Source organism: Cololabis saira, chromosome 22 (assembly GCF_033807715.1).
Source record: "Cololabis saira isolate AMF1-May2022 chromosome 22, fColSai1.1, whole genome shotgun sequence".
Taxonomy (NCBI): Eukaryota; Metazoa; Chordata; class Actinopteri; order Beloniformes; family Belonidae; genus Cololabis; species Cololabis saira.
This window is the reverse complement of record NC_084608.1, coordinates 18,959,851-18,980,917: the sequence shown is the minus strand read 5'-3', so window position 1 is coordinate 18,980,917 and position 21,067 is coordinate 18,959,851. Positions and strand designations below refer to the sequence as shown.

Here is a 21,067-nt window from a genome sequence, read left to right as displayed (position 1 = left end):
GCACATAACTGCGTTGCAGACTTCACACAGATTTATAAGCACATCAAGTTTCTTTCATCATGACAGAAATCACCGCTTTTGAAAAGACACGATGACAAAAATGTCTTTTCTTGGGTCATGGATATACAACAAAGTCTGTCATAACAATGACAGCCACTGTTACACAAGTACACACATCCTCATTTTCACTCTGCTAAACCTACAGAAAGAAAACCCCTAACCATAATGAACTCAGACAGAAACACACTATTGAAACTGCAATCTTCTTCTCCTACGAGAGGAAGTTTACCCCAAATGAAAAATTATAGCAAATATGTCAGCCACACTCAGCCTACACAGTGAAGTTTTGCAGAAGTGGAAGCAGTGTTTGGTGACTCTGCGGCAGCATACAGTCAAACCTGAACAGAGGAGTTTCTCAACGGTCTCAAGAGCAAGCACTACTGTTCTGCAGAGAATTTCTGTTTGCATGGAGTATCTGCCATTGACTATTCAAACATGCATGAGCAGTCATTAGAAAAGATGCTAGATATAGATATATATATATATATATATATATATATATATATATATATATAGTCAAAAAAGAAAAAAAAGGAAATGAAAGAGATTGTGCAATAGCTGAGATTAGAGAGGTAATATGACAAAAAAATCCCTCTTTTACAGTTTCATTAGAAGACTAAAACCACAAACTAATCTTCGTTCCTTCTCTAGTCACCAAGTGAGGGAAATTTTCAGCCATGTTAGTTTTCGGGCTATCATAAAATGCACAGTTGGTATTTTCCCCTCGGCTGCGCAGACGGATTTGGCTGTTGGAGGCCACTGGTACCACAGAGCCAGGCATCGGGATCTTCCATAAAATGAGATCATCACTCCATATCCATTAGCTATTTCTGCCACAAAAGTTGGAAGAGGGTGGCTTGGAGGATGCATGAGTCAACAAGAGTGACTAAAAACTCGTAGTAAACATCCCACCATAACTGTAAATATCTACATGTACAGTTGAAAAGAGAAGGCTTTAGTCAATGGAAAACCTCAATCATGCACATAACCTGGCAGCTGACAGGTGCAAGTTTTCCAAGTAGATTGCATACCGTTTTTTTTTCTCTTCTTCAAATGTGTGCCATCAAGCATGAAATTCTTACAAGTGGGACTTCACAGCCCCTCTCTCTCTTTAAACTGTGGCTATCCTCCCTCTGACTCCCACTGAGAACAGACCAAATGTCTCACTCCTGTGTTCACCCTTTAAAAGCTTCTGGTGTGGCAATATCATCAGAAATGTGCTATTCAGCAGCTACTGATGTTTGGAGATGTTACTCCCTTTAACCCTTCAGATATTAATGTGGTATAATGTACTTAGTTGTATCAGTGAGATTAAATACTTGTGCCATTAATCTGTTGACAGTCACACAGCACTGTTTAATACATTTTTTAAAAAGGCCACACAAATAAGAGCTTGCCAACGATTATATTGCTGTGATGCCCATTGTGCTGCTGAAGCGTGACATTTAGGCTGGCTCTGCTTGTGTAAGGTAAAAACAATGTTAGGAGATAAAACAGTATTAAATCATCTGAAATCTCACCCTAAAAAAAAAATGGTTTAATGGCCCTGCTCCTAGTCTTTTAAAGCCAGCATGTGCCTGCATTAACACATGTTTAATTTCAGACATTTTCTTTTACTGTGTTTTGTTAAGTAAAAACCATCTTTCCCTGATGCCAGCACTTTCAATATTTTCCCATTTTCTGCTTCGTAGGTCACTGTGACCAGAATAATTTGGGGTTAGGGGATGTTGATCAACCCAAACATGACATTTGAAGAAAATACCACTGAATTCAAGGAAACTGTGACACACGACACAGGCATCTTGATAACTCAATGAATATTTAATAAATTACAATGAAAATGTACTGACATAATTGATAATTGTTTACCGATATTAAAATACTACAATACGACAATAATATGTGCAATAATATAATATGTGCAATAATATAAGATGTGCAATATGTGCAATATCTGCCAATCTGCCAGTCTACCTCACAACACTCCACCTGCTTTTTCTGCACTGTTTCTTCTTTCAACCAACTGTATATACTGTTCATATTCTGTGGTTATACATATTATATATGTATCTTTTTGTATTTTTTATATATTTTTTATTTCTGACTTTTCAGTCTTTTTACCCCTCCCCTGCATGTGTGTGCTAAGTGTACTGCTGACAACAAAATAAGTTTCCCCACTGAGGGAGAAAATCAAGGATATCTTATCTTATCTTAAAATAAAAATAAGGAGACATAAGTTACCCATATTGTTAGGGGGTGGCATTATTATGTATTATTAAGCCTTGAAGGGGAATAAGTATTATATACACACACACACACACACACACACACACACACACACACACATATATATATATATATATATATATATATATATTATTATTATAATTAGTAGTAATACTGATCAGAATTGAATGAGTCAAGTCAAACTTAAGCTTGACCATATTGTTAAATCATGAAAAGAGCCATTGCTTAGGAAAACACAAACGCACTTAATTATGGGGTGTACTCCATTGCCACCGCAGCTTTTTTCGTTTTTTCCAAAATCCCATCGCGATATAACGTCCACGTATTAGCCAGATTGTTGTGCTGTACTTTAATTTTTAACCTTTCATCTCACAACTTGAGCTCGACAGCGTGTCACGCCGCACAACTCGGCCAAGCTTGAAGGCTGATTTATGGTTCCGCGTTACACCGACGCAAAGCCTACGCCGTAAGCTACGGCGTAGGCTCTGCGTCGATTTAACGCAGGACCATAATTCAGGCTTAACGTGGTTACGAAAACTCAGTGAAAACCAGCGAGTTAACTCGGTCACGGCGACACCAGCCCCGGACCGGCCGAGGGTCCCTTTGGCAAGGCAGTCTGCCGGGTCTGCTTTTGTGGATGAACATCCAGCGGTGGATGAACACGAGCTTGAGCGCTGACTTGAAGCTAGTTTGATCACCACGTCTTACCTGACCGCCCCTGATGGTCACCTCCTCTTCTCCTCTCTCCTTTCCTCAAAAATATTATTTACGCCGCAACGCCTCGAACGAGGTAGATAAAAATGGGGGGTAAAAATGTCCACGGTCGTGTCTAGCTAGACGCCAGTAGTTTTTTTTAGCTGCATGAACGCCGCGCTGCGCTGGAAAAGCATTTCTACACCAGACATGTCAGGCTAACTAGCTGAAGCTACAGACGCTGCTCTTAGCCCCGCCCACGGCCCGAATCCTCAAACCCTATTGGCTGAAGATAACCTGGCTGTATTCTGATTGGTCAATATACTTGTCAGTCAAGTAGAATGCAGCTGCCGATTTTTCCCTTTCCCCCCCCCCCGGTCCCCATAAAGGCATCGTCATGATTTTTGCTTTGTACCCGTCAGGAATCACTATAATAACTTCCTCAGAAATAATAAATAAAAACAGGAGAGCGTGCGTAGCAGACAGACATTTTACCAGGTCTGTAAAAGGACAAGTGTTGAATGAAGCTTCTTGAGTATTCTCATATCCTGCAAAATATAGCAAAACTTATTCTACATACTCCTTATATAGTAGTATCAGACAAAAGTTTAGACACATTTGATTCAAAATAAATTGCAAAAGCATATTAAACATAGGTTCAACTAAAAAAGAAAAAAAAAGTTTCCAAAGTGCACATCCTTATCTGTATCAATAGTTAATATTAACTGCAAATAGTAACATTTTAAGTTGCCGTGCACTTCAGCAAGTGTGACTTTACATGATGAATATGCTTATCATATGCATTATTTAAAGCATGTAAAGTACAGTTATTATGCTATTTTTATACTGATTTGATAAGAACGCATCATTCAATAGAAAGACACACACCCATAAAAGAATACATACATCAACCCATCATCAAATTCCAATCAGCGTCCTCCGAGGAGATGATAAAGCATCTAATAGATGTGTTTGTGGTGAAGGGAGCTGCAGAGTAATTTGGAAGGTTGTGCAGCACGCTGCAGGATGCAATCTGTTTCCTGCTCAAACAGATGGACCTCCTATACGTATGTTCTCTACACCCAAAACTCAAAACAAGCCTGTAAGAGTTGCTGTGTGTACAGTTGGGAGGTGAAAGCCACCCAATGTCAGTTTTATTAAACTTTATGATCGAAATTAGACCCTGACATATATCTATATCTATATATCCATATATATCTATATATATATATATATATATATATATATATATATATATATATATATATATATATATATATATATATATATATATATATTCTGTACAATAGAATGTATTGTCATAGTTAAAAATGAAAGGAAATTGTCAATTAACGGGGTCTGATGTCTGTGCACTTCTGCCTTATCTATTTGTTATGACAGCACTGATAGTAGACTTCCATGTCACAAGATTTTAATAACTGAGCATCTGCTTTGTGTGTGAACTGATTACTTCTTGGTTCTTTGCAAATGTGTGCAAATAAACATTCAGCTGAGTATTATGAATTTACATTGCTCAGTCTGGTGTCAACTATTTTTTTTTGTCCAGACTGAATAAAAAGAGGAAGTGCATTATGCCGCTGTAAAACTGCCTTTGATGGCTAGAAAAGGGTGCCCAGTTGGTGTTTGGATATACCACTAATTACCTTTATTAGTAACTCTCAGGACTACAACTTTATCCTGCTGCTGGCTGCTAGAGTAATGAAGTAGATCGTGAATGCCACCTGCTGGGCTGTTAGTGAAGCGTGCCTATAGTGTTGTGCTGTTTTTTAACGAGCAACATGTCCTCTTTCATCCCCTTTTCATCATCGTGTCTTTATTTCATCCCCCCAAATTGCTTTGCCTGTGGGGCTTGCTTTTCTCGGCTGGGCTTTTCTAAAAGGAGAAAGGAAACGTCACTGTTGAGCCACCGACTCTACCAGTACAGAAAAAGCAATTGGTCTTATGTTGGTAAAGGGGACTTTAATTCAATACAGTGCACCTGCCTCTGGGCATCAGTACGGCATGCATTTGAAAGTAAACAGAAGCCACGTCCTGGGAAGTGATCATCAGTACCAAATACCCACCAGCCGAGGAGGACCGAGCTGCTGTTTGTGCACAAAATATTTCAGGATATAATTGATTTAACTTCACACCAAGCCCTGTCATATAGTTTGCATTACTTTGACACAGAATCATGAAATTCTTTCGTATTATGATCCTTTGATCACCCCTCTGCCATGGCATTTTCTTTTTCTTTTCTTTGGAAAAACAAATGTTATGATTTAGGGAAATACTATTTATTTAATTTAATGTGGTTTGCAGTCATTTGTATCTTTTTATTTTATTTTTTTATACCATATAAATGCTTTCTGGGCTGACATTTACACAATTTGGCCATTTGACAACACAGAATTACACAACACCATGTTCATGTTATGATTTTATGCTGCGATTCACAAGACCAGATTTAATGTAGTTTATACGATTTCAAATGGTGAAGCACAGTAAATCCAGCCTGGACAGACATCCTAATAGTCAACCTCCTCAAGACAAAGAATTACTCTGGTTCCTTTTGATTTAATTTGGATTTCAAAGGCAGTAACGGAAGAAACTGCATTTGGTGAGCGCTGGATGGTGGTACTAGTGATACTAGTCTGTTAGTTTTACATGATCAAACCAAGTAATTCTGCAGACATTATGATTGTTTTGAATCATGGCTCTTTGACGCTGCTGTGTGAATCATCATTTTAATTCAGATGATTAGTTTTGTCACATTATGTACCGGTGAAATGGGAGGGGTACCAGATTCATGTCATGAGAGAGAAGTTTCACAAAGTGATTAGGTATGGCTAACCAGGCTGGAGTACATCACACAGATTAGATAATTCTTCCCTTTTGTCTGAAATTTCAGCTTGTAATACAATTTGACATTAAAGCAGAACTGTCGGAGGAATATGCTCACTATATTACATTTGTCTTTTATTTCACACACAAATATTAAGACATTAGTTACACAACTGGCACTCTTTCAACAGCACAATACAAAGTCATCAGATCAAGATCCAGACATTCTTTAAATTGCACAACAAAGTAACATTGTAAACAAATAGACTGACGTATCTAGATTCATTTAATAGGCGAGTCGAGGATCTCTTGATAATCCTGCCGGATTGCTCTGCTCACCCTGTATAACTTGACTCCCGTGAGAGTGAACACGCTGACCATGATGACGAGGCCTCCAATGACGTCGTACACAGACGGGATCATCCTCAGCACGATGAGCTGCAGAAACATGGCAACCACGATCTCTAGGTGCTGCACGGTGCTAACTAAGGCAGGATGAAACTTATTCAGAGCGTAATAGACTCCGAGGAACGCCACAGTGGAGCAGATACAGATCCCAATTAAATAGCCCCAGGTCTCCCCGTCGAGAGGAATGATGGGCTCCTGCATGATAAACATGGTGGAGGCCCCCCACACTGTACCCGTCCAGCCGAAGGTAAACAGTGCTGTCCACATGCTGACGCGCTCCTTGATGGCTCTGTAAACGATCATGGAGAGGGCAGCGGTCAATCCGGCCATCACTGTCATTGTGTACCCAAACGCCTCCTTCCAAAACCCCAGCCTGGACTTTTCCTCATCCGCCACATTCGGCACCATGACCAGGCACAGGCCGAACACGCTTCCGACCACCGTGACCACATCTGTGTAGCCCAGCCTCTCGTCCAGCAGCAGGAACGCCAGTATTGCGCTGAAGACTGTGGTGGAGGCGCGCCACATGAGGGTGCCGTTACTGGGCGGTACTATGGCAAAGGATGTGTAGGCGCAGGTGATTGAGATAACGTTGCAGACGCCGTACAAGAAGAGACGAAGTCGATAGCCCTTAGGGCCAAAGGGCGGCTCCTGGTAATAGAAGACCACCAGGATGGACAGCACTTGTATCACAGAGCGGATGAAGAGAAGCTCAAGAGAGGGAACTTTGGAACGGTCTGCTGCTAGACGAGTAATTAGTGCCACGCAACCGTGAGCCGCCGCCGCCCCAAACAGGGCCATCCAGGTCACCCTGGAGGCCAATACATTCGCCTCCCCAAAGCTTGCCAGCTGACCCCCGACGCCTTTGTCTTTTTGCACACTTGGCTGCTTGGGCTGCGTCTCCATGGTTCCAAAGAAAGTCCTGCCGCTCATGGCATCTGACACCAGTCTTTTCCCTGAATTTTCCTCCGCAAAGGTGCTAAAGTCCTCAAAGGAAGGTGCATCGTCATAGCCTTCGTCACCAGGCTGGGGGAAGTGAGTGGCATATTTCACCGTCACGGTGTTTGGGTGGATCTTGACCCGCTTTTTGGATCCGTACTGGAGCGAGGATGATGACACATCCATGTTTTCTGGGCGTCAGAGAAGGAAGTCTGAGAAATCAAGTGAAAATCACAGTGAACAGTCACACTCAAACACTGTTTTTGGGTGGTCTGCTTTTGTTTTCTATAGTCGGTCAAAATAGAGGGAAAAACTATTTATTGTTATTTGTTTGCGCAACATCTACAGCATATTACCATTTTAATATAGTATCCCGCGGGAAGTCATGTGCCAAGCAACCTACACTCTGAGGCTGATGCAGTCTGATGGGGATGAGATTACATAACAGGACTCCAGAGAGAGGCTGATATGTGAATGTGGGTCACTTATGACATGAATGGAGTGGCACACCAAAAATAAGCAGCCTCCAAATAACAAGCTGTGTGAAACAGTTAAACGGTCCTGAAGGGTCTGAATGGCCATTTTAGTCAGGGGGATATTTCTGCTTTCTTTCCACAGGAAAATGATCGAAATTATCAAATAGTGATGGAAATGTGATTATTATTCTAAAATGAAAATTCCTGGTGGAAATATGAGCAGAAATTATACGTTTATAGATATGTATGTTATTCTTAGACATGTTTACTACAGCGTTCATTTTAGATTTTTTTTTAAATCACGGTTTAAACACAAACCACAAGGGGGCAGATAGATACTCCTGTTTGCTTCTACTCCCCTTTCAACGTGTAGTTTCTTCTCCTTTTCGAGGCATACATTGATGTATCTGATTTGTGGCCGTAGTGCTCTTTTTTTTTCTTAAATCCAAAATAAAGGGTGTAATCGACGCTTTTAATTACTCACGCTGCATATAACAGTGTCTTATAATGCTTATTTGGTTTGGACAGCATTCAAAATGATTCTTTTTCACAAATCCACGGACAGCATGAGATGATTAAAATAGTAGTTCCTCCTTATTTAGAGACGTTAAATCTCGAATTTCTCATGTTAAGTATATTCTAAAGCTCTTCATAATAAGGTTACACTTAATTTCAAGACTGATAACTGTGTTCTTTGCAAGACAAACCGTGAATTGGGCGGGAATGAGTCATATCTTAAACGGCTTACCTTTTGTCCTTAATTAGCTCCTAATGATGCACAAAGCAAGGTTTGTGTCATAAAAGCAGGCTGGGTCGGATTTCTTGATCCTTACATGTGATCACCTGCAGCTGCCATCTCCCCATCTTCCCGCTGGAGTGGAGCACAGTCTCCTGAAGATGCGCTTATCTGGTCCACGCTGTCCACAACTCTGCCTCTCCTTCTGCTGCTGAAGCTGCTGCTGCTGAAGCTGCTGCTGCTGCTGAGGCGGAGGAGGAGGATGATGATGATGATGATGGGGAGGATGATGATGATGATGATGATGATGGGGAGGATGGGGAGGATGATGATGAGGATGGTGATGATGGTGATGATGGTGATGAAGGTGGTGGGGAGGAAGGCGAGGAGGGAAGCAACTGTGTCACATCCAGCGGTTGGTTCCCTTCGCTTTCCAGCCCCCACCTATTTCTTCTTTCGTCTTTCCTCCGTGGGCGGAAAGGAGGATCATAGTCGTCTTCAAATTTTGGGGATTAAACCCACTTCTCTTCAATTTGAATAAATTACTCAGAGATAAAAAATAATCTCCGTGTATTCCACACTGCTCAGCCTCATACTCTGCTACCTTTCTATGTTCAATTTATTTTTTTCCCCCTTTATTTGCCTTGGCCTACTTTTACTACAAACGGGCCAGGCAATTTTTCTTCATTTCTGGTTATTTGGATTTCCATAATCCTCTCTCCAATTTAAGGAAAACTCTTGACTCAGTTATTCTTGTGTGCAACACTCCTTTACATCACTATGCACTATTCATCCACTACTATAAACTAAATGCATTTATTTTTTATTTATTTTATTGAAGCCAATTGCATCACCAAGAGCACCACCTAAGAGGAGTATGTAATGAGACAATGATATGATAAAAATCAGGAGGAACATGTATGACCACCTCAACCTCAACATGTGAGCTGAAAGCACTACAATGAGGTTGTGCTGCCGACTCCCCAGTCAATGCAACAGGAGCCTCAGCAGGTAATATAGACCCTCTGTCACTAGCTGCCACTGCCTCTGTGGCATCTTTCTGTTTTTAATTGGCACAAAGCAACACAGAAGCTATTTTGTGATTCCATGGCAATTAGTTTCCATGTCAACAATTTTACGAAACTGCCTATTTAGGTAAACCTAACAGCGGGGAAGAGATGTTTGAAGGGATACGCTGCAGCTGGTTAGAACCAAAGCTGCAGAAAATATATTACAATGATACATTTCCACATTACTGATTTAAATTGAATGTTTAAGTAGGCGAGAGTTTGTGGAAAATGCACATTGGAGCATTATTAGTGCGTAATATAAAATGGATTCAGAATAAATAAAGCATGAATATTGTTCCTAAATAAAAGCTACAATAACTGGAAAGAATCAAATGTGAAGTCAGAATCTCAATTTATATTTGTTGAATATGAACCTAAGGCATGTGATAATTAGCAGAGTTTAAATAAACAGCTTTAATTAGCCAACGCTTTTACGAAAAAGTCACCTGTTTTCACAAAAGGAACCGTATTTCATTTTCCTTGTGTCCTTTTTGTTTGTTTTTATTGGCGTATACTTAAAGCTACTTTCACAAGCAGCTCTAAACCACCATGAACAGATTATCAACACTTGATAACAAATGCAACCAGAGCAGCTAAAGGGGCAAATCAGAGGATAAACCCAGAAAACGTGTGCACAGCCAGTACAGTGGCGTATGAGGCTGCACAGCCTCTGCTTATGCAGCTCTAGTTGCTGCGGCTTCTTAAGCAGCCAGTGTCTGTGCCACAGGAATAAGCCAACGCATGAAAATATCCCAGTAAACCCCGAAGAGCCTCACAGCTCAATGAACCACAATGAGGACTGGGACGCGATCGCACCATGTCTTTTCCTTTCATTATCTAGTGCACAGGATGAGTTTTGATGACTGAATACTGAAGAGATGTTCAAGAAAGTCAGATGCTGGAGGTTCTTTATATTCTCAATCAATAGGAGTATAATTAAAAAGATAATTGGCTCTCTTTTGTCAAGTATCGTAGCAACAAGCTAAGCTTCATTTCACAACCTAAATCAGAGCTTTAAAACAAAAAAAGATGATATTGTACATCAGATACAGAAGGTGTCAGGTCCTTTCTATAATTCAAAATATAAGTAGCTTGTATTTGTCATATGAGGTGAATTAAAAGTAATAACAGACTCAAATGTACAGTCGAGGACACTGACAGTCGTGGGTGTTGGGTCAAGTTTATTGTCATACAATCAAAGAATTTTTCAATGTAATATCAATGCCTCAAGAAATATCAATGATCATTTGAGAGTTTACTGTTTTCACTTAATGTCACACAAGTGGAAAAATCTCAAAATATATGCAAAAAGGTTTTCATGCCCATGAGCTTTTATACCGATCAGCAAACGTAGATATTTGTGATGCAGTATGTAGACATGAGCTGCTTTTAGAGCAGACTGCATCTAAAAACAATGATTTCAAAGGTCATTGACTGGGGTTTATGTTTTTTTTCTTAACAAAAGAAACATTTGAATGTCTACTAGGCTGACATTTAACATGTATCCAGAAGCTATTTCCTTTTTAAAGGTGTTGCTACTCGTAGTGAACCCAATGATTAATACGTCTTTGCCTCAACAACCATCGTCTCACTCGTTCTCTTAGATGACTTGTTGTTTTCCTGGAAATAACATTGTGTATTTCTCCTGCAGGCTTTTTGAGAAATATGAGAGGCGTGTTTTGTATTGATCCCGTGCAGGTTTCTATTTCCCTGCTAGTCTGGTCTCTCCTAAACCGAACAGATATGAAGCTCACTTGTCCTACATCTGGTCTTTGGCCATCTGTCTTTGATTAAGCAGTTAAACCATATTTCTGTTTTATTGACAGAGGATGACAAATTACCATCATCTCAACCGCTACACTGTGAGACAGGCTCATGCAGCAGTCTGTCGGTTTTGTTAAGAGAGAAGGTGACAGCATCCTTATCTCGAAACAAATTCAAATTAATTGAAGTTAGTGACACAAACAGATGCTTTCGAGTGCTGGTGGTGAGAGAACAGGCAGCTTTGATGACAAGGAAAGGTGTCTAGCATGTAGAAATATGCTTATAAACCCTGTATTTTTAATATATGCTGCTGAAAGGTCTTATTGCACATGGACTTGGAATACAAAGGTCAGTTTCTAGCAAATTAATCGAATGAGTGCATTTCATCATTCACTTTGTCTAAGCAAACAATGATCCGCCAGCTGTTTTGGAGCCAACTGATTTCCGGTGTTAACGTACCTGCAGACGTTACTCTGAGACCTGCTCATCCCTGCCAGCAAGCTTACGGCACTTTTGTTGTCTGCATATTTGCAGAGCCCAAAATCAAACAGTGCCTCACACTTTCACGGATCATAAATAGGCCAACACAGTGGTTTGTTCCAAATGGAGCCTTTTTAATAATGTATAAGCTGAAGTAGTTTCCTCTCTGGATTTGATGTTCTCCCCAATTCTGTACAAAAAAAAGAAAATGAGACTAATTTCCCAAACTGTAATTATATAAAAAAAGAAGCTCTTAAAGCATTCAGTGAGCTCTGGTTTAAGGCTGACACCAGAATTAAGGCGATGATGTTTACAGACCTTTGCTCCATATACTACCATCAACCTGAGGCTTGATTTAGGACACAGATGTGTTGTGCTTTGAGTAAACTAAAAAAATACATGCATGCAAATACGTATGTTTGTACCCTTCCATTAAAGAAAAAGCCACAACCCATATCAATGAAATATCTTGAAATGATATGACAGAAAAACAACAAATCAAAATCAGACAATGATTAGTTTTCCCATGTATATCTGACTAGTTAATTATCAACATGTTAATGTGGTTTGATGTAAAAACAGCAGCTTCCTGCAGATCAAGTCTTGCAGGATTAGCAATTTTAATCTTAATTGTAGGACCGTTACTTGTAAAATAATACGTTGCCTTGCATTAATACTCTAACTTAAGTATAGTATCTGTGTTTTTGTTCTGCTAAAAACAAATTACATGTCATGAGACTAATCTGAGTGACGTTCCAGATGAGGAATTTCATCTTTTATTATCGCTTGTCGCTCACGCTTGTCTATCTTTTTACGTACGCTACACTTTTTTTCTTCCTCTTATAGCTCTAAGAAAGAGACGGAGCAAAGATTTATCGTCTGAAGGCTGGACTATTTTGATCTCTTATCAGTAGATGTCCAAACAGATCTGAGAAAAGCCTCCAGCTGACTGAAAGTGCTGCACTTTCTGACAGGAGCTGATGGAAAAGATTGTGCTTTTCTCATTTTACCTTCTCCTAATTGGATCTACTTTAAATTTAAAGTACAGATTCAAATCTTTACATTATCTAAAATCCTTTCACCATCGATCCAGAACACAAGAGAAACAACAGTCACCCCACTGTGGCTGGATGACAGTTTTTTCAGGGCCGTCTCTAAACTGCTGCTCACACTTGTATTGAACATAGGAGACCCGGACTGAACATCTTTTCTCATTCGTCTGTTATATTATCAACCTCATCAGAGAACTGAGCAGCCAAGGCTGAGCATAATTGGATCCTGAAGCTCTATAAGCTTTTTTCTTCTTCCTTTTTCTGGTGAGATTTCAGTTGATAGTGAGAACACTTCATAACTCACCAGTCAGTAAAGAAAGGAATGAATGTCTGAGGAAATTACAGCGGTGCTGCTTACTGTCAGCACAATGAAATGGTTGCATTTTGATCATCTTTGAGTTGCATGATTACCTTGCTTATATATATTTACTCTCACCAAAAAGGAACACATCTTGCTCTAAAATGACAGCTTGTGCCTGTGTTAAAGGTCCAATTTGTCCATAAACTGTTGCTGCTCTGCAGGAGCAGGTGCAGCTGAGGACCTTTATACCGCTCTTGTGACATTCACCTTAAAGGGCTTGAGCCGAGACGTTGGGCTCACGTGGAAAGAAGGACAGCTGCACTGCAAACCTGACAGACCTTAAATCCACAGCTTCAAAAGCGTCATTTGAGGATGATCAAGTGGATGAGACAGTCTGAGTTTTCATCATGGTTGGGCAAAGTTCAGTCCAGTGGAGCATATGAATGAGTAATCGCAGGCACACTGCCTCTCAGCTCAGCAGTGAATTTTTATGCTTTGATGTACTGTGAGTGTTAGATTACAACAGAATGACATCACGTCCATAACGGGTTTAAATTCAACCTGATAGAAAAGTATGTTTTCTAAAAGAAAATGTGTTGGATGGTGTCAAACTGTAAAATCCTGACAATGTCAGTGAAGAGAACATCAGGAAGAAGTACGTCCATTTTCCCCCCAGGTGGCCAACCTCACCCCACAGTGGGGTTAAGACGCAGCCATTTCTGATTTTTATTATCTGGGCCTCAACCCTTCCACACTTGTCACACTGATTGGCCTCAAGGCCCGATCCGGCAGACCTTGTATGTGCCAGCATGAGTCCTCTGATCAATAATGGATGTGACACTTGTGACATCACGCCTGCTCTCATGAGGATGCCCTTTTCTTTCTGTCTGTCTGCCCATTAGTGCTCCCATTTCTTCTGACCTCAGTTCAAAAAAAAAAGAAGAAAAAAAACAAGCATTCTGGTTAGTTGATTGGATTTATAGTTATGAAAATTAGATCGTAGATTACGATCTCATTAATTTCCAGAAGTTTAGCTAGTGCGGTTTGACAACCAGAGGATCTACTGCAGACGTCTGTGCCCTCATCAGAGACGACTTCCTGCCGCCACAGCTGTGGCGATGAGGTTTGTCTCACACGTTCTCAAAAGCTGCAACGATAGCATAACAGGTAACAGGTAATATTATATATAATGTAAACACACAATGTTTACAATAGAAGAAAAATAGTAAAATTAAAATCCAGTCGTATTTGTTTTTTTTTGACAGATCTAAAAGTATAAATTAGACTTCTGGTCATAAATTGATAGTGTGGTGGATATACACACACAGGACAATTGTTAATTCTCAGAGTTATAATTCACGGCGACCTCGCCCATGTTACAATGCCTTGTTGTTTCCTTTTACTAGGGATATTCTTTCCTTTAATTATACGTGCTACTTTAAGAGTAGAGATACACCTCAGAGGTGCTGACGTCTTTACCTGCGCGACAGTTTTCTGATTGTGTTTTTTGGTTATTGACTGTGTTAATTGAATTAAATGGAGTGCTCTCCAAAGAGGAATTAATCTCCGTCGTTTCTCTGCCTACATCAACCGCACTCCTACAATAGAAAGAAAGAATCTCGGATCTCAACTGAATAATACTCCCCAGAGGGAAAAAATACTGATCCAGTAAAACCTGATAAAAAGTTATCATAACTAAAGAAGTATCGGAAAATTGGGGCGGCATAGGTGGAAGAGTCTCCATGAATGCACTGGGATGTTGAGCTTTGGCAGCAAGTGAGTTGATGATGTCACACAGTTGGGATGAAAGGTAAAGTCTTTTAAATTAAAGAGTGTTTACAGAGGAGGAAATGAAATGTAGATGCTAAAAGACAAAAAACAAGTTCTTACAAATTCAATGTTACAAATATAATCTGAGAAGGTTTGGCTTGTTACCAGGATAACTTCACTGAGTCAGGTAAAGCACATGGTCCCAGTTTTACTCGGAAATTCTATATCTATCAAATTTAAATCTCAGAAAACACTTGCTTACTTAGTTTGTATATGCCATCGGAGTTAAAAAATATGATCCCATGTCTGGTGGAACCTACGGCTCTCTAAGTGCTACTATTTCAGATGTCGGTGAGCTCACATTGAAGGAAATTTTAAACTTTCTCACTTCTCATTTGTCAAATTTTATGAGGTCTTATCATGAGCATTTTCAGGCTTTGCCTCCTTATGTAAACAACGTTCCTATTGTCATGGTTACTCTTCATAGCAGAGGTCAAAAACTACCAGACCTACTAGCAGGAATCCTTGAAGCAGAACAGAACCAGCTTGTAAAATTTAAACGGCCGTACTTTGTGAAATATGGATGAGAATTTAAAATGAGCTGCTGAGATCGGTCAGTTTTGCAGAGACTTGTCCAACAGCTTCTGGTGAAATGTTGACAGTATGCTGCTATTAATGATGAAAGGTTTTATTGAGATGACATGTTTTTCATCAGATGTCAAATGGAGAAGCGATGAACATGAATACAGAGATGGAAAGGAAGAATTAAACTTGACTATTTCAAACGCTTCCTATGGGTGGATTTCCTCAAATTATGGACTCAGTTGGATTTTTTTTTTCCTCTTAAAATAAGTTTTTGGGGCCTTAAATAATAGATAAGAACATCTGTAACTGAGAGCTTCCCCGACTTTGCTGCCTGGACCCCAAATTATGAATTCATTCTTGCATCAGTGCTGTTTTCTGGAACATCCCTCCTGTGTTGTGTAAAAACCGACTACAGACACCAACGCAGGAAGCTGCTGCGTTGTGTCTGGTTTGTCTTGTACAGAGGCAGCTGTAACCTGAGAAGAGATCCATGCATCCAAAACACAGTTGATGAAGATATAAACGATGCTTCGGTTAGATTTTAAGGTCCATAATGAAGTGAACTGTGAGAGCTTATCACGCTCAGGCTGCGGCTGGGAGGATACAGAACAAAAACAACGCTGATCGCAGTGTACTCTGACCGAGTTTGCAGAAAGTGCTGCGGTTTGACCTGCAAGTCAAACTAGATGCAAATGCATCAGTTATAAATAATCCGATGCCAGACGGGAGATTTGAGGTGGATATTTTATAGATATTTTATATCCGATGAGAAATCCAGTGTGAGAAAAATAATCTTTGTGATCATTACATTAAAAAACATCCTATAACTTTCTCATTGATCACAATGTAATTCTAACTGACCTTCCTTTGGCTTATTGACTTGAGAAATAAATAAATAAACCGAGAAATTGATGCAAACACATTTGACAAGAATATTACACATACATGCTGCAGCCTGTTCTCCAGTCACCATTTATTTTTTTTGTTTTGTTTTGCTTTTTGTAACCCAAGGCTATTTTTACCATATATTTTGAGTCTCATGGTTTTGTTAAAGGGTTTTCACCCAGACCTTGACATTTAGGATCAATGTTGCTATTACAAACCTTCGCTCAGATGTCCTATTTCCTAAGGATGTCTGTAGCACAAAAAGAAATGATGAAAGTCACTCTAGACACTTTGAAGGTATTTCGGTCACCTTTTTCACTTTAGAGCAAGCAACGATCCTTATTTGCCATCAATAATGGAACAGGAATATAGATATACACCATAAACCTCGTACTAAGGCTTGAAGAAGGAAAATGGATCAATAGGATATTGTGGTTTACACAACAGCTGTCTCATCAGAAAATCCACTGAGGCGTAAACCACCGCCATAGAGGCCTTGAATGAAATCATCCCCGAACCAAAGCAGATGGAAATCAGATTGGCTGCATCACTTGAGAAAAAACTTTCAAAATCCCTGACAAAAAAACCAAAGGCAATCTGTCCTGGATACAATATTCATCATGTTTGATATCTGCTCTTGTTTTTTTTTAGTTTTTGTGGCGAGCCAGCAAAAAGAGGGGTCATAGAAGCTGACATGTGACAACTTCTTCCTCAAATTGACGTATCAGCGCTGTGACACACAACAGCAACCACAGCAGACGACGGAGCCTGATAATCACAGCAGCACAAATTATTATAAGACAGCGAAATTAATCGCCACATGCAGCCGTACTGTCAAGGGAGGGAGCGAAGGTCAGATAGCAGCATGATTCATTATAGGGGTTCTGGTTTGACTGTAACCTCCTGATTTTAAAACAGAATTGAATCAAAAGCCTGTAATTTGTCATTTACTCCGGTCTCATAAGAAAATGTGTAATATGCGAGTCCGTCCACATGTTGAATAATTGGTAAATTTGCTATGAAGGTATGGAAATTGTCAAATTGTAAAGCATTACTTTGACAGACACCAGCTCCACCTTTAAGGTCAGGCTTAAAACTTTCTTTTTTATAAAAGAGTATAGGGTCAGGTGACAAGACCCGTCTGTTAAGGATGCTGCGATAAGACTGGACACCTGCTGGACTTCCCATCATGCCCTGGGCTCTTTCCTCACTCTGTTTTCTTCACTCTTCTGTGTAAATATCATTGTTATTACAATGAACACTGTCTCACAGACATATGTTCCTGTTATTATCTCTCTGGGTTTTTTGTCTTCACAGGTGACAAAATCAGACGGCTGCTCTCCCCGAGTCTGCTTGAGCTTTTTTTCCCTGTTAATTTTTTTTCCTTTTCTCCATTGTCACCTCATGTTTGCTCAGTAAGGTGGAGTGCACTAAAAATGTTAAAGCCCTGAAGCTAGCTGTGACTGGTATTAAACATTTTAGGGAAATAGTGGGACTCATAATCAGCTCTGCAGGATGACAGCTGCTGATGTGCCACCACCCCCTCATACCTCCTCATGTGCACTTTTAAATATGCTATAGTTATGCAATACCACCGACAGTTCCTTATGAAAGACATGTGGACATGCAATGATTTTGGAGCTCAGAGCAAAAAGTTAAACTTTACATTCTAACCATTTATTTAGGAACATCTATTTAACTCAAACATAACTGTTATAAATTCTGGACTGAGTCTGTGTTGCATCATTAGATGTATTCTCACTGCAGTAAAATCAGATTAAAGAGAAGCGTAGGCTGAAACAACTCTGACTTTAAGGCAGTTTTTCATTATTTATTTATGAAGAGAGAAAATACAGATTTGGACCGTTTGTAAAGTTTTCATTCAGAAAACCAAAACATGCAATGAAAAGACCAAAACTAGCTATTAGTTGAGCTTCCATGATCTTCTCAGCATGCAGTCAAACATGCACCTTAAATGTTTTTATGTTACCATGGAAACCGCTCAGAGGTATTTGAAAATACCCGATGGCATAGCTGGATGAGAAAATAAGGAGAAAATCACATTTGTACCATTCATCCTGAAGATGCAACTGTCAACGTTTCACTGCAATCCATCAGATGAATTTATTCTGAAGCTACACATCTTACGCCGGCCCCTCGGGCGGTAACCACTGTCAGTCGGCTTCATCCTCTGAGAGCTATAAATGTCATGGCAATGAAAGACAGAAAAAAAAGAGCTGATATACTTCAGTCGGAGTCAAAAAGGTGGACTGACAGACACGCTGTTGTGAACCAGAACCACGTCACTACATTCATGCCTCACCAGTGTAATACTGACATTCCTACATTATTTTAAACATGATTATTGCAGTTTATTTACCTGATCCTGGAGATGTTAAGAAACCTCCCCCAGAAAAGATTAGATCTAGATTCATTTTCAAAATATGGATCTATCAGCCATGACATGACAAGACAAAATGGTTGGGTTTTAAACCCTAGACCTTATTCAACTCTTAAGCCTTTTAAATTCAAGTTCGGGTGTCTCTGTTTTGAGATTTTGGTGGCAGATGTGATGCTTAAGGGATGCATTTGAGTGAGAAATTGGGTGCCAGCCATGAGAATCATCCATCACTCAGCGTTGCATGTTGTTGCTTATAAAGGTGAGCATTGGTAGGATTTAAATGGGTGAAAAGGTGTCAAAAACCACCCGCATGTACTCCCATAACAAGAATATTAACTGTGGGGACAAAAACTATTTTTTGTACCTGATCATGAACATGTTTATTTCTGCTGTATTGCTGAGCATTTTAACATATGGTGCACAGAGATTAATTAGTTTTAATTTTTGGGGCCATCCTAGGAAGTGAGTTTTTTTGGGGGGTTTTTGGCTTCATTTTTTTTGTTGCCAGAGAATGCACGTAGATTGGTGAAACATAAAAAAAACACAATTTTTTTAACGAGGCTGGCTAAAATGACAAAACATAGAATAGCATCATAAATCATCTAAATATGTCATTTAGGAAAATTCTTCCAGCTTATCCAGTAGTTTCAGTTTCAAAGGTCTTTCAGCCAGGTTTAGAGAAAAAACAAAAACATGTTAATGTTCAAAAACGTCTCAATAAAAGCACAGAAATTGTGAGACGGTGATACTTTTCTTTGCTGATTGTTTTGTGTATCACAGGCACAGTTGTGTGGAAACGTTAGCGTCATCTCTCAAGTTTTTTGTTATTTTGTGTTTGTAAAAACCTAAAAAAAAGTATCACCATCGGATTATAGTGGGACTCTATTTGGAACAACTTCAGATGAGCAAAAACATAAAAGAAAGTAGTAATATGTAGTAATACAATACCAAGAAGGAAAGACATAAGCAGTGGTCTTAAAGAAACAGTGGCTGCTGCACAGAAATCTGAACAAGGTTAGTCGTGATTAGAAGAAGACTGGACCGTGCAATTTGTTTGGAAACATTGCCAAGAGAAAGCCTCTTCTGTCCAAAACCATGTAAGTGCATCTCTGGTTCACAAAACTGCCTCTAAACAAACCAAAAGACTTCTGAAATAAGACCAAAGTAGAGTCATTTGGCCCTCATCCCCAGCAATATGTAATGCAGCGGGAACACCAAACGTCCTCTGTCAGGCACGGCAGTGAAGGTGTAATGATTTGGGGTCGGCCATGAACATCTCTGTACACCAGGCTATTCCAGAGTGACATATGAGGCTACCAGTCTGAGTGCCAAGGTTTGGTCAAAACTGGCTCACGCCACAGGAAAATGATCCCAAACACAGCAGCGATTCCATATCAGGCTGAAAAATTAAATGACAAAGGTTTTGTAATGACCTAGTCAAAGTCTGCCGCTCAACCCAACTAAACCTTGAGTGCTGCGTAAAAGCAAATGCTCAAAACCCTCAATGCCCTGAAGCAATGCTGGAACGAAGAAGAATGGGCCAAAACTTCTCCAAACGAGTGCAATACCCACCAAAATATGAACCGTTGGAAACTAATTTTAGCACAAAACTAACATTTCAGCATATTCATGTACTTTTGATCCCCCTCCCTAACTATGGGTCTTTTTTTTTTAAATTCTTAAGCTTAACCATTTCTTTCTTTATTCCTAGTCCAAGCTGTTTTTACTTCATGCCTTACCTAACAATCAACAACATGGGTTCAGGTGGAACTTCAGCTCAGCTCATGACAGTCTGTGATGTAACTCCATGGACCAAGAAGAAAGAAGAAGAAACACAGTCAGTTTGATTCATTCTTTCTTTTATTTTTAACCCTTATTATGAAACTGCAAAGCCTTGTGTTTTGCGCCAAGAAAACTATGACACATTTCTGAGCGAGTGAGGCTACATGGTCCGAATTTCTCTTTTTAGTAGAGGAACAAAAAGAGAGATGAAAACGGTCCTTTCATTATCCGTGACTGCACACATTTTCAATTCACCTTAAATGCAACCGTTCCAGTTTTGCCTTCACCAGATGTCTGTCAGTGTTTTAGTCCAAGACCAGTTTGATTTGATTTCTAGTCGGCAGGAACATTTTCCTTAAGCACCGTTTGTCACTGAATAACACAGAACATTGATTTAAACACTTATGCCAACCAATTATCTCCGCAAACACAGTTGCCATGACATAAAAGCCAACAATAAGCTAATTTTGGACATGCACTGAAAAGGTAGAACTGAATCAGACGGTGAGAAGACGAGGAGGCGAATGTGAGCAGATATAACCAATAGTACATTTCAGTAGGGCATGGAAAAAAA

General features: G+C 39.7%; 2 protein-coding genes across 3 annotated transcripts in view; both read right to left on the bottom strand.

The window, feature by feature from the left end:
• Positions 1-3,988, bottom strand: part of nck1b (NCK adaptor protein 1b) — a 40,282-nt gene extending 36,294 nt beyond the window's left edge. The window contains exon 1 of one of the 2 annotated variants that reach the window (XM_061713979.1): positions 3,907-3,988. The gene's annotated coding sequence lies outside the window, so the exon portion shown is untranslated. Of the gene's footprint in view, positions 1-3,015; positions 3,232-3,906 lie in introns of those variants that run through there. The other variant, XM_061713978.1, reaches the window with a different exon arrangement.
• Positions 3,989-4,979: 991 nt separating this feature from the next.
• Positions 4,980-8,642, bottom strand: slc35g2b (solute carrier family 35 member G2b). The gene is made up of 2 exons (XM_061713350.1): positions 8,416-8,642; positions 4,980-7,403 (listed from the first exon to the last, which is right to left on the bottom strand). Exon 2 carries the CDS (start codon positions 7,375-7,377, stop codon positions 6,127-6,129), a length of 1,251 nt encoding a protein of 416 aa, XP_061569334.1. The 5' UTR covers positions 7,378-7,403; positions 8,416-8,642; the 3' UTR covers positions 4,980-6,126.
• Between the last annotated feature and the right edge of the window lie 12,425 nt (positions 8,643-21,067).